The sequence below is a fragment of the Aulonocara stuartgranti genome (assembly GCF_965226115.1).
Source record: "Aulonocara stuartgranti genome assembly, chromosome: 8".
NCBI lineage: Eukaryota > Metazoa > Chordata > Actinopteri > Cichliformes > Cichlidae > Aulonocara > Aulonocara stuartgranti.
The window spans coordinates 29,285,650-29,299,581 of NC_138959.1; the positions used below are offsets into that span (position 1 = coordinate 29,285,650).

The 13,932-nt window shown below is 40.0% G+C and overlaps 1 protein-coding gene across 7 annotated transcripts in view; it reads right to left on the reverse strand.

Moving 5' to 3' along the window:
* Positions 1 to 26: 26 nt before the first annotated feature.
* Positions 27 to 13,932, reverse strand: part of LOC309713587 (ryanodine receptor 2-like) — a 304,174-nt gene continuing 290,268 nt past the window's right edge. For all 7 annotated transcript variants that reach the window (XM_082545335.1, XM_082545334.1, XM_082545338.1 and 4 more), the window contains 7 exons: positions 12,013 to 12,159; positions 11,767 to 11,901; positions 5,879 to 6,035; positions 3,381 to 3,445; positions 3,097 to 3,197; positions 2,158 to 2,209; positions 27 to 245 (listed from right to left, as the gene is read on the reverse strand). In XM_082545335.1, the coding sequence (XP_082401461.1) occupies positions 150 to 245; positions 2,158 to 2,209; positions 3,097 to 3,197; positions 3,381 to 3,445; positions 5,879 to 6,035; positions 11,767 to 11,901; positions 12,013 to 12,159 (753 nt within the window). In that variant the 3' untranslated portion in view covers positions 27 to 149. The remainder of the gene's footprint in view (positions 246 to 2,157; positions 2,210 to 3,096; positions 3,198 to 3,380; positions 3,446 to 5,878; positions 6,036 to 11,766; positions 11,902 to 12,012; positions 12,160 to 13,932) is intronic.

Genomic DNA, 13,932 nt, shown 5'->3' on the forward strand with positions numbered 1-13,932 from the left:
ACTTGAGGAGAGATGACGTATAGAGAGGAACCCATCATTTGGTAGAATACAGCCTCCTCAGAAAAGTAATAAATGTTTGAGGGACAAGCAGAGGCCAGATGGCTGCAGTGGGCCTTTCAGAGTTAAGAGTCTGTCACTCCAAGGTCGACTCAGTTGAGCTGATCCTCATACTGTTTCCGGAAACAGTCACCAGCGGGGAAAAACTCCCAACAACGTTCCTGGTACATTTTCCATACGTAAGACTCCTTAAAGACAGAGAGGAAGAGGAAAGGAGGGTTTGCTTCATGTGTGTTACATTTAAAGTGTAATTATCACAACAGCTTTGTTCATCATGGAAATTAGTACTAGCATTGTAACCTCTAGGTACCTACTGAAATGAACAAAGCTAGCCTAGAACCCAGAGTGACATTAAAGCTGACCCCAGCCCAGCAGTCAGACCTGATCTTCAACAGGTAACAAAGGCAGTGATGTGCAGTCAGGATGCAGCGTCTGTTTCTATGTGTTCATGTTTCTAAAGCAGAATCCCTGTGGTGATCACTTTAAAGTATCTTTGTGCTGGTTTTCATCTTTGCATTGTGCTGTCGGCTTTGTGCTCATGCCTAAATACTACAAGAAAGCTCATATGTGTGCTCATTGGGATATGGATTTGTGTTGGTGCGTGGGACTGTATCCTCAGTTTTATATTGTTAAATGGTAATTATAAGACAATGTGTTTCAGGTCACGGAGAAACAGAAAAGTAATGTAACAAGTGGTGTAAAACAAAAGAATTCCTATGGTGAGTAATTAAATAACATACTATATTACTTTTAAGAAAAGTGCTCTGGGTAATATTTGTAATATGTTACTTATTTCGAATAATGACCCCAGATATGATCACAACAAAACAGGGAAATGCTTTAAACATGCACAAACATTTGACCACAAAACATGCAATTAATATGCACCGATGTAATGTCTTTGATATGCTGCTTAGACGCTCCAAGCAGAGCCAATCAGAACCCAATGAGAATCAATAAGAGAATTGATAAGTGACATCAATAGTGGTATTGAATTTGCTAAATTTGTATAAATTCTCATCCCTTACTACAAGCCGTATTTGTCTGAATCACACGTTATTTGTTCATTTGATATACTGGGGTTTAAAAGCCCCTGAGTGGACCCATAGCTCATACCACAGAAGTGAATGCTAGAAGTTAACTAAGAATAGTTTTTAGCTTCCACTTATACTTTAAAAACTGCACTTGAAGTAGCGGGAAAACTTAAAACAATTGAAAAGAAAACCAGAGTGACCAAAAGAAGGAATCCAGCAAAAGGGAGAGTAGACGATCACTACAGATGCACCCACTGACCAGCCATGGACTGGAACTGGTTGATTTCCAATGTTCTCCACCCCAATCGGTGACCAGCCAATCAGCATCCCCTGCATAAAGCCCTGCATTTTATGCATTCACAACGGGCGTTATAGGTAAATCAGACTGAGAGGCATAAACTAACATGTCAATAGTGTGAAAGCGCCTCATTGTGAGTAAAGATGCAAAGTTAGTCAAAGTAAGGTGCAGGGGGAACAACAGAATGAAATCTGAAACAACAAACCTAATCCAATGCCTTTAGTGGTGGCATTGATGAGCCCAAATGTCATAAAAACAAACATTTGAACAGCGTACTGGATCTCTCTGAGAAGTCAGAAATTAATCAAGTATAGCGTTTACTAAAAGGACTTTTTAGTTCTGAAATGCAAATAAATAACCCATTTGGCATCTTAATAAAAAATAATAATGCCTTTACTTTAAATTTATAGAAAACAGCAATAATTATAATTTACCAAATCAAAAACATTTGGATTAAAGACCACGAGCATACTGGTGAATAAGCTGTTACAGATACATAAGAAATAACTTTGGTAATTACAAATGCTCTTAATTTAGGGCACCTAAATTTGTTAAGCACTTGCTTATGGACATAAAGAAAGAAACTATTAAGATTAGCTCAAAAACAGTGTGATTTTCCATGTTCCATACTGAGGCTTTAACAATGTTAGCAGCCATTAAAAAACTGTTAGAAACACTTAGAGAGAGTTTGAAGCTAAACTGTACTGACCACGTAACAGGATGACAGTCTTGTATATTTACTGGCAGAGAGATTGGAAAGGTGCTTACCTGGCCTGTGTGCTCTGTTTCGTCTTTGTTGATGAGATACATCAGAAAGAATCTGAAGCACACACACACACAGACACAGTTGTTAGAAAACACAAACAGTATTATCATTGCATATATCAGTCACACAGCATCAGTGCCAGAGGTTACAGTGGCACTTGCTGGTTGGAGGCAGTTGTGTATTCTTAACTTGCCTGTGTGGGTTCTCTCAGGCTTCCTGCCACATTCAAAGGACATGTTTGTTAGCTTAATTGGTGATTCTGGCCATAGCTGTGAATGTGCATGTGAATTGTTGTCTTCTGAGAGACTAACAACCTGTCCAGGGTTTGCCCCACATCTCTCCTAATGACAGCTTGGACTTTACAACAATTTTAAGAAACTTGTACATAAACCAATATACCAAGAAATGAGGGCTGGCTCAAGACACAGTACTGTATTTAGGGTTAAAGTCAACAGACATTTGAAATTTTGGTTGTATTTTCTATTACAGCTCAGTAATAAAGTGGGAAGGGTAACAAGGCAAAGACAAGAACGTAACGTGGTTCTTGAGTCCTAAGTCATTAGGACTCAATTACCAAAGTAACAAGCACTTAATATCCAAGTAGTATCATGGTAGCAACTGTGGTTACAGTTGAGTAATACCACACTGAAATGTATGTAACTGGATAATAAGTGTCCAAACACTGGGGATAATAATGTGGAAACACACCTCAGTGTAACACAAATGCTGTGGTACAAAACAAGCCAGGACAAATATCATAGATATCATCGCCCACCTGAGATTGGGGACCAAGCCCCAAGTACACCAAGATTGGGTACCTATCTTTCATTAACTGACCTGAAAGACTGTGTACTATGTAGGTGTGATGATCTATGATGATGTAGGTGGTAAAAGGTACAATAACACACACAGAAATACAGACACTCTCCAGACGTACTTACAGGTAGTTGGCTAAGTTGTGCTCCTGTAGAGTGTGCGTTTCAAAGCCGTGTGGCACGGTGTCAAAGTAGTCATTACCTATTCCACAGATAAAACATTTGGTCTGCAAGAGAAACACGTGATAGTTAGGTGGTTGTCATTTATTGTAACCTATTGGCAATCTTCATCTATGCCTCTGTTGGAGATACAGCTATACAAAACAAAAGAACCACAAAATCTATATTTTTACATGTTCATATGCCTGAATTTAAAAAAAACTGCATTGAACTGTTGTGTGTGTTTTCACCTCCATGTCTTCTTTCACTTGTTCCTGCTGATCCCTCAGCTCTCCAAAAGCATCAATGATTAACCCTAGGATTTCAGAGAAGGTGGAGCTTAAACATGCTGGTCCACATTATTACACTGAATACAACAATAGATATGAAAACCACAGGCTATCTACTATATCTACTATAATACTTCTAAAGGAGTCTTTTTTGCTATTCAGTTACATTCTCTATATTACGTCCAAAGTGTGTATGTCCCTATAGGGAAGGATATAAACACTAAAGACAAAGCCTACACAGATGCAAAATCCTGAATGTTCCAGGACCCATCATATTTTAAAAGCCTCATAATATCATATTAATCCAACTGAGCACTGTAGTGTCAGAATGTAAGCCAACGCTTGGTTTGTTTCCAAAAGTAGAATGGGAGGTAGAGCCCTCAGCTCTAACCAACTCTTCTCCAATGAAACCAGCTTCCAGTCTGGGTTCCTGAGACAGACACCCTACTTTTACGATTAGGCCCCAAACTTTTGTTTTTGACAAGCTTAGTTATCATCATTGTCAATATGTGTGGCAGAGGGAAATAATTATTTGGTCCCTACTCAGTTTCTACTACCACTAACGTTTCTCACTGGAAAAGAAATGAACAGTCTCTAATTTTTATGGTAGTTACATTTTAATGGAGAGAGAAAGAATATCAACCTAAAATCTAAAATTTCATTGAAGTTATGGATTGGTTTGCATATCACTGAGTGAAACAGATGTTTAATCCCCAACCAAAATATGACTTTGCACTTGGTGAAGAAACCCTTGTTGGCACACACAGTGTTAAGGCATTTCTTTTAGGTGATCACCAGGTTTGCACATCTTACGAGTGATTTTGGCCCATCCCTCTTTACAGAAATTCTTCAGATTACTTGGCTCCTTCTTGGGAATTCAAAGCCTCCACAGATTTCTGTAGTCTATTGATACTAGATAGTGGAAAAGGGGTGGGATTAAATAAGCATATGCTTCTTCCTGCTCCTTTTTGAACATGAACGTTATTTGGAGTTGTGGTTACTCGTTTTCCTTTTGTTTTGCTTTGTTCATTTGTCTCTTTTAATTCTATTTTGTTGTACTTTTTCAACATGTTCAAAATAAAGATTCAATCAATCAATCAATTTTCTATTGGACTGAGCTCTGCAGACTGGCTCGGCCACTCCATGGAAGGCAGCACAACTAATGTGCTGCTTCTTCTTCCGCCACTGGTCCGTTGCCTTGGTGGTATATTTTAGTTCACTTTCATGCAAGAAGACCCATCTAAACCCATCTTAGGTGTTCTGATTGAGAGTTTACAGTACAGTACACCCTCTTCTGTGGAACCAGCTTCCAGTTTGGATTCAGGAGACAGACACTATCTCTACTTTTAAGATTAGGCTTCAAACTTTCCTGTTTGATAAAGCATATAGTTAGTGCTGGACCAGGTGACCCTGAACCTCCCTTAGTTACCGTGTTGCACTGTTTCTTCTTTAGTGACCTTTTTCTCTCACTTTGTGTTTGTACACCGCTCTGCATTTAATTATTAGTTACTTTTAATCTCTGGCTCTCTTTCAAAGCACGTCTTTGTCCTGCCTTCCTTCCCCCAGCCCAATCGTGGCAGATGGCCGCCCTCCCTGAGCCTGGTTCTGCTGGAGGTGTCCTTCTGTTAAAAGGGAGTTTTTCCTTCCCAGAGTGGTTCCTCGTAGGAGGGTCATATGATTGTTGGGGTTTGCGCTTGTTTTTTTGTATTATTGTAGATAAAAGGCACACTGTGGAAGATAGGCAGAGTTTAATAATAAGTAATGTTTACGTTTTTTTATGGGAAGAGGAGGATTTTAAATTCAGTTCTGAACTTAACAGGGAGCCAATGAAGAGACGTTAGTATGGGAGAAATACAATATATCTAGTTCCTGTCAGGACTCTTGCTGCAGCATTGTGGATTAGCTGAAGGCTTTTCAGTGAGTTTTTAGGACATCCTGACAATAATGAATTACAGTAGTCCAGCCTAGAAGTAATAAATGCACGAAATAGTTTTTCAGCGTCACTCTGTGACAGAATATTTCTAGTTTTAGAGATGTTGTGCAAAGAAAGCAGTCCTATATTTTGTTTAGTATGCACATATCCTTTCCCCAGAGTTCGTATCTGGTTAGGCACTATGTTTCATTGAAGTTTTTAAGGCCAAGTACAATAAGCTCAGTTTTATCTGAATTTACAAGCAGGAAACTGTTTAAGGTGGTGTTCAAGTGTACTCCACTTTGGAGAGACGTCGCGATTATTTAGTCTAGTCAATTTGAAATAAACAGAACAACCAAAATATTGGAAACCAAACAGAACCAGAAATGATTGCTCTCAAAATAATTATACATTTGAATCACCACTTCCTGTGGTGTTTACTCTACTTTACAATATTAGAATGTATTCATTTGGCTAATAGTTGCCTAATTAACTGCTTGTGTTTCCATTAAACTGTTTGTGTGCATGTATGTGTAGGATGCCTCACCCTGGATGATAGCCAGGAGGATTACAATGACAAAGAAGAAGAAAGTGATGTCAAAGATGATCCGGTAGATTTCGTACTCATCACCAGCTGGATCCTCGATCTGGTCACCAATTCCTCCACCTGCTCGCACTCCCACATACATGTGGAACATGTAACACTGAGGAACAGAGAGAGATACACAGGAAGGGGGGTACAGGGGTAACAGAGGTCAAATCTTTTGCATTGGGTTTTTAATGGGCAGAACCATGACTGTCACAAACAGCTTGAACACACTAATGTTTCTGAAACATCAGAAGACATGACATCTGTAAGTCTCTTTGCAGTAAAACAGGCATGATTCTAGTCACTGTAGAGGTCCAGTAACATTTTGAAAAATCATTGTTAGTGAATGCAGTTCACAGTGCCCTCAACTCTGCAGGTTACAAAGAAGCCATATGTGAATATGATCTAGAAACGCTGCTGTCTACCTTCTGCGGACCAAAGCTCATTAAACCAGGGACCGAGGGAAAGTATAAAGCATGTTCTGTGGTTGGACAAATAAATATTTTAAATTCTTTTTGGATGATGCATCCTCCAGACTACAGAGGAAACCAAATCAATGCTGAAAGGTGTGTTCAGTTTTTAGGAGAGCATATGCTTCCATCCAGATTTCTTCATGAAGGCGTTGCAAAACAATGCGAAACCACAAAAAAAGTTTTCTTCTATCTTAGCAAGGCAGAGCTATTAATGCATCAGTAACAACACAGCGCAATGTTTGTGTTAAAAGCACCGCAGCACATTCGCAGACAGAACCTACCCGGTGCTGTGCATATGGCTTATGTAGCGAGTCATAAATAAACAGCTGTAGCAGCACAGATCACAGGTTTTACAGTTTTACTAATGTTTATATACAGTGGTTCCATGTTGGATGGTTAAGTTGGGCTGATTAAGGCTGTTGGTTGATGCGATGTTCAGAGCTGGAAATCTGACTTGAGGGGACACTGAAAAATTCAGGAAATTCCGACTTCTGCTTTCACATGGAACGCACCATCTGACCATTTTTTGCTACTATAAGCCTTATTGTAAGGAAGGAGACCAATCTTGCTAGGGCAGTGCCATTCATTAGTGCATCTCACCATCCCACTAAGCGGCTGTCACCTTCTTGAACTACAGACAGGCCGAGCTGCAACACTTAGCCCCTAATAGGAGACAAAAGAGCTCTATGGAATGCAATGGGTGGCTGACTATAGGGGATTAGTGTGTGTTTGTGTGTCCTGAAATTTCCGGGTGACAGAAGGCTTCCTTCTACCCTCAGAAAATACCATAGAGCCCTTATATAGTATTTCTTTCAGATGGCTTAGCAGCAGAAAACATTCTCATCTAAGCTGAGTCTGTTTGTACTTGGCATGTCTCTCATCACTGACAAGATGGTCTAATGTTTGGCTTTGCGATACACTTATCTTTCACCCCGACTCACACTGACCTGCATTAATGACACAGGTGCTTATGTATAGGTAATGGCTTACACTTCCAACATTTAAATTCATCATAATTGTTCCATTTCAGTTTCATGGCCACATCTTTGGTTAGACTTTACTATGTCACAAAGTTGTCTCTTTTAAACTGGCTAAACAATGGAAGCTTGTGCTGCATAGGTAAGGTAGGTAGGCACCGCTATCATGAAACTGGTATATCAGCTGATTCTGATACTCCAAATGCCCTTATCCAGCTCACCAATTTTGGATAGACTTCCTGGAGCCAAATAAGGTAACCCCCAAAGACAGTCTTAAATTGAGCTTAAATCACAGTAAAGGCTCAGGTTAGTAACATATAATTATTTATATTACTTGCACTGTTGCTATTCCCAAAAACGTAATAGATGCCTGAAAAAGAAGCGGACAAAATAAGTAATCTTCTTACTGCCTGAGGGTAACACTGCCGAGACTAAAACTACTGACTCAAAGCTCTCTGTCCATAAATGGAAGTGTGTGCTCTTTACAGACAGCAAAAAATGAAGTTTTAGTGAGACAAACTTGATGGGAGCAACTTCCCACAGCCAAGAAAGTGAACTGCAGCAGTGCATACCAGACATCCCAGTATTAGCTTTGGGTACAAAAAAGTATTGGAGTCATCCTGAGAAGCTTCACAGGTGTTCTATGTTTCTTTCATTTATGAGTAATGGCTCTCACCCATCTCCTGACTTTAAGCTTTCCCGTGGTTCTAATTATAGTCATCTATCGTCCACCTAAATATAATGACTTGTTCATTTCGGAGTTTTCAGACTTCTTGACATGTTTTATCGCTTACTATGAAAGGATCCTTATAGTGGGGGACTTTAATGTACATCTACGTTGTGAGGATAAACCCCTGGTCAAGGATTTCTTGAATGTAATTGATTCCCTAAACTTCACACAATTTGTGTCTGGGCCAACACGTAAGGGCCACACCCTAGACCTTGTGTTATGGACTGAATGTATCAGTGACTGAAAATTGTGTTTTACCTATTTTAGACCATTCAGTAATTTTATTTGATATTTGAATTGCTAAATTTCCAGCTTCTGAGAGGGGAAACTGCCCCTCAGATCATCTCATCATATTAGCCACGAAGCATTGCTTGGAGTTAAATTACATTTGCCTGATGTGTTGGACCCCATTTTTCCCAGAGTTATGTGTGGACATTTTGACTGTGAATTTTAATAACGCACTTCTTGAACTATTGGACTCTGTTGCTATTGTAAAGAAGTTAAAATGTGAAAAAAAGGAACCCTATGCCCTGGCTAAATGAGGAGCTCTCGAATTTGAGAAGAAATTGTAGAAAAGCAGAGCGTCGCTGGCGATCTTCCAGACTTGATTTCTCCAGGCTCGGAAAGACCCATTGTCTTTTTTTCAATGTTCGATGTCTGCAGCGAAAGCAAATTATTTCTCAAATCTCATCATGAGCCATGAACATATCTCAAAACTTTTATTCAACACAGTGTCGCAACTTACAGAGAGTAAGTCAATTCTCCTGTTCAAATTTGACAGCTCATGACTTTCTTATGTTTCTCAGAGACAGGGCTGAAACACTTAGAAATCAGATCACTCCCTCCTCGAGCAGTTCGTCAGACTACTCAGCTGCTTTGCCTGTTGGTGCTGATAAACTGTTCTCTGACTTCAAGGTTATTTCTCTGTCTGGATTAACTAAGGTTGTAAAAGCAGCTCGATGTACAACCTGTTCTTTGGATCCTCTACCAGCCTGGGTTATAAAGGAACTGTGGTCAGTATTAGGACCCTACATTCTGTTTCGTTTTAAATACTTCATTGATGACCGGAGTCTTCCCTGTCTGTTTTAAATCAGCTGTGGTCGTGCCAATCTTGAAAAAGCCTGGACTGGACGTTGACATGGTTGCAAACTACAAACCCATCTCACATCTGTCTTTTTTGTCTAAAGTCTTTGAAAAAGTTGTTTTTAAGCAGCTCACTGAGCGTCTGTCAACTAACAATCTGTTTGAAGCATTTCAGTCTGCGTTTAGACCAAATCTCTCCACAGAAACAGCTTTAGTCAAAGTGGTAAATGATCTGCTGGTAAATGCAGACAATGATCGAACTTCAGTTTTATTACTGTTGGATCTAAGCGCTGCGTTTGACACTGTGGACCATGGATTTTATTGGAGTTATAGGAAATGTTTTATCATGGCTGAGATCCTACCTGTCTGGGAGATCTCAGACTGTTAGCTTGAAAAATGATCTCTCCGAGACCTGTGCAGTGAGGCATGGGTGTCATGGTCCTGGGTCGGTGACCCAGCGCTTTTAGTTATCATTTTCTAGTTTATGATGATGATGATTATTATTGTTTGAGTTCTGTGTGTTATATTTGGTCTGCCTTTGAGTCTGTCTCTGTCTATGGTGTCACCCCATCTGTTTGTGAATCTGTCTGTTTAGTTCAATGTCTTGTCTGGTTCCATGTGTCTGAGTTTCCTGTTTTATTGTGAAGGTTTGTGTCGTATGTGAGTGTGCTCAGTTTACGTTTCCCCTGTCTCGTCAGCTGTGATTTCTCCCAGGTGTGTTCCCCTCCTGTCTCTCATCCCTTGATTACTGCCATCTGTGTATTTAAGCCCTGTGTTTCTCTGTGTCAGTGTCGCGTCGTACCCTCAACTAGCTGTGTGTTCTGCTTCTATGTTCCTAGTGTTTGGTCTCCTGCTCCAGTTTAGTGTTTCTTTCCAGTGTTTCAGTCCTTGGTTCCTCTGTTCTGACTTTTGGTTTTCTTTTGGTGAGTTTAGTTTGTACGAGGTTTTTCCCAGCAATAAAGCTGCGCCTTAAGTTTCACTTCCGTGTCTGAGTTCTGCATTTTGGGTCCACCACTCCTGCTTGCCTGCCACACAGCGATTCATGACAATGGGGTCCCTCAGGGCTCCGTACTTGGACCATTGGTGTTTTCTCTGTATCTGCTGCGTCTTGGTCTTCTTTTACGTTCTTTTAATGTAACCTTCTATTGTTACACTGATGACCTGCAGCTTTATGTTCCTTTAACCATTGGAAATTGTGCTGAAGTGTCTAAATTAGAATCGTGTCTATCTGCAATTAGGGGCTGGTTATCGGATAATTTCCTGCTTCTTAATATTGATAAGACAGAGTTGATGGTCATTGGACCACAAAAATTTCAATATTGTCCCAAAATTTCATCTTGAAAATTGATGACTATGTCATAAATTGCAGGGACAAGGTTAAAAACTTGGCCGTGTGGTTCGACATGGTGCTTTCTTTCGAGTCTCATGTAAAAGAGATAACAAAGACCGCCTTTTATCATTTAAGGAACATAGCCAGAATCAGACAAGTTTTATCAAGCGACACTGCAGAGGTTCTGTCTTCATGTATCGATTATTGTAACGGTCTCCTTTCTGGGCTACCAAAGAAAAGTTTTAGAGGTTTACAGATGGTGCAAAATGCAGCTGCTCGCATTTTAACTAAAACTGGAAAATTTGAGCACATTACCCCTGTACTGAAATCCCTTCATCAGCTACCTTGTCAGGTTCGAGCAGATGTTAAAGTCCTGCTGCTCACCTAAAAGGCTTTATGGTTTGGCACCTTCATACCTCTCTGATCTCTTGCACCCTTATGTTCCATCCGTGCTCTCCGATCCCAGGATTCTGGCCTTTTAAAAGTTCCTAGAGCCAGAAAAAAAAACTATCGGGGAACGTGCTTTTTCTTTTTGTGCCCCATTTTTGTGGGATTAGGCAGGCATGCTCTGTGGAGGTTTTTAAAGCTAAGCTGAAGACTCACTTGTTCATAAATAAAGTTATTATTATTCACTGGAATCCCAAAAAGCCTTAGACATGGCTTTGTAACCTTCTATGATAGACGACAGATTGACAGATGATACTAGATGACAGACAGACTGATAGAGGTCAGTTACTTTGTTTCTCATCTCTTTCTGAGTTTCTTTATATTCTGGCTCATCAAACTGAAGGGCCCATACAAACAGGACCCCCTCAAACTGACTTTTAGTTTTAGTCACCTTGTTTTCCAGCAAATTAACTGTTCTGTCACTAGTTATAAACTAGGAAATTAGCATAAACTAATGTAAGTGCATCCAACCTAATGACATCCTGCTCTGAACAGGCACAGGATGGTGCTAAACATGTTCTAAAACCTTTCAATTTAAACATTTTTTATTAAATCCAGTTTCACAGACAGTGTTAAATCTAGGACCGTTTCTGAGAGCAGGGCTCCATGGTGTAAGTTAGTATTTATATATGTAATGTTTCCATTTTAAGGCCGACTCTATAGCCCTGTTCTTTCATTTTAGATAACTTGTTTTGTGAAACTGACTGATTCTTAACACATGCTGTGATGCAAATTATCTGTCGTTTTGATCATCTGCCCAGCACTATTATTCCGGTTCACTACAGTCTAATACATGTCATACTCACTGTCAGCATGTCATCACACTTCATATCTGGCAGTTCTCCATCTTCACTCTTGTTGTAGAACTTCCTGAAAAAGTTGAAGGCCACTACTGTGTAGAGGTACACCACCACTGCTAATAGGCCAACAGTTAGCACTAGCTGGAGAAGGGGCAAGAAAAGACTGCTGTGATGCAAACAAGGGCAAATATCACAAGCTTCACTCAATATTGACAAATGTTTAATTTTATAATATTCATATAGTGTTCTCACCTGTTTGCCATTGTGTGTGACTGAGGAGAGAATGGTACGCAGTGTCTTAAAACCCATGGCAATGTCCAGTAGATGGGCAGCAAAGAAGAAGTTGTTATAGTGACCCAGAATGGACATGGTCATATACCAGGCCAGATACAGGAAGGACTACAAGGACGGAAGATGGAAATTCAGTCAATGAGTGTAAATGAGCCGCTGGTTTACAATATTAGGTAACATCCAGGCTGCTGATTGTGTAGCTAATAAATCAAATAAAAGCATCATAAAACATTTCAAATGATAATTACCAGACAATAGATTAATGACTCTTGACACAGATGTGGATGACACATCATGATCATTGCTCAGTTAGCAGCTACATTTACATTTATACACCTTCAATGTGGAGGAGCGGCAGCTCTAATCCGAGTCCCTCTCGGATGACCTCACTCTCTCTCTAAGTGAGAGCCCACTCGCTCTTCAGAAAGCGGAAACTAATTAGGAAACTAATTTCTGCCACTTATATTAGCAACCTCACTCTTTATGTTACTACCTAGAACTCGTAACGATAAGTGATGGTAGGAACATAGAATGACCAATGAAGTGACAGTTTCACCACAACAGATTGGTACACTATCCACATCACTGTGGATGCTGCCCCAATTCGTCCGTCCATCTTGTGTTCCACTCCTGAACGAGACCCCGAAATACTCCTCCACTTGGGACAGTAACCTGTCCTTTAGGTGGAGTAGGCACTCCACCTTTTCCAGCTGAGATCCATGATCTCAGATTTGGTTTGCTTCACACTCTGTAGCAAACTATTGCAGTGCAAACTCGAGGTCACCACCTGATGACACCAACACCACAACGAACCACATCATCCGGAAAAAGCACCACAAAAGATTAAATCCTGAGGCCACCAAAGTGGAGACCCTCCACCCTCTGGCTAAGCCTAGATATTCTGCAGAGATGTGACAGCCATGGCAGTCTTCCAAAGCCTTCAGGAACTAAAGATGAATCTCAACCAGGGCCCCTGCCAGTGTGCAGATGTTTACCATCTGTCATGGTAAATGGACTGATTCTTATGTAGCGGTGTTCTACTGTCCTGGAGCGCTCAAAGCACTTCATACAACATGCCACTTTCACCCATTCATACCCACACAAGCACCTTTTTCTACACTTTTAAGTGCTTCCTATCTAACACTCACACATTCATACTCCGATAGATGCATTGGAGAGCAATTTGGAGTTTAGTATCTTGCCCAAGGATATTTGGCTTGCAGACTGAGGGAGCCGGGGATAGTCAGTAGATGACCTGCTTTACCTCCTGAGCTACAGCCACCCCATTACATTTATATTTAGAAATGGCATAGTAAGAAGAAGTAATGATATGACTTGCTAATACCTTACTATTACCTCAGTAAGGCTTAATAGTGTGACATTATTATAAAGTGCTACCCAGTACAGTATAATATCTGCACCATGGAAGTCACTTCAAGACATGTCTGTGAAGAAAACACTACTGGTTTTTCAGTAAGGCATACATTTGACTCACTTTTGATGAGGTCAAACAAAATGACAAACTATGAAACTAGTAACTCCCTGAATTAAAAAATCAATTTATTAGATACTAATATGTATTAATGTAGGAGCACTGCTTTATAAACGATGAGCCAAATGCTTCATATTTATCCCAATATTTTTATATGACATAATTGCCAGAATTTTATCTTATAATGTTATGGGCCGATACAACAGGTCATATGATGCCGTTACTGCTATTGATGTTAAATGCCATAAGCAACTTTAAAACATTTTAAACAGGAACTAGAAAAAAAGTTGAGGTAAACTAAAAATGTCCCTGTGAAATTACTCTGATATAAACAAAAAAGACAAAAGAGTTAAGAACTTCTGCAGGGAATCCACATGATGGAGCCACAC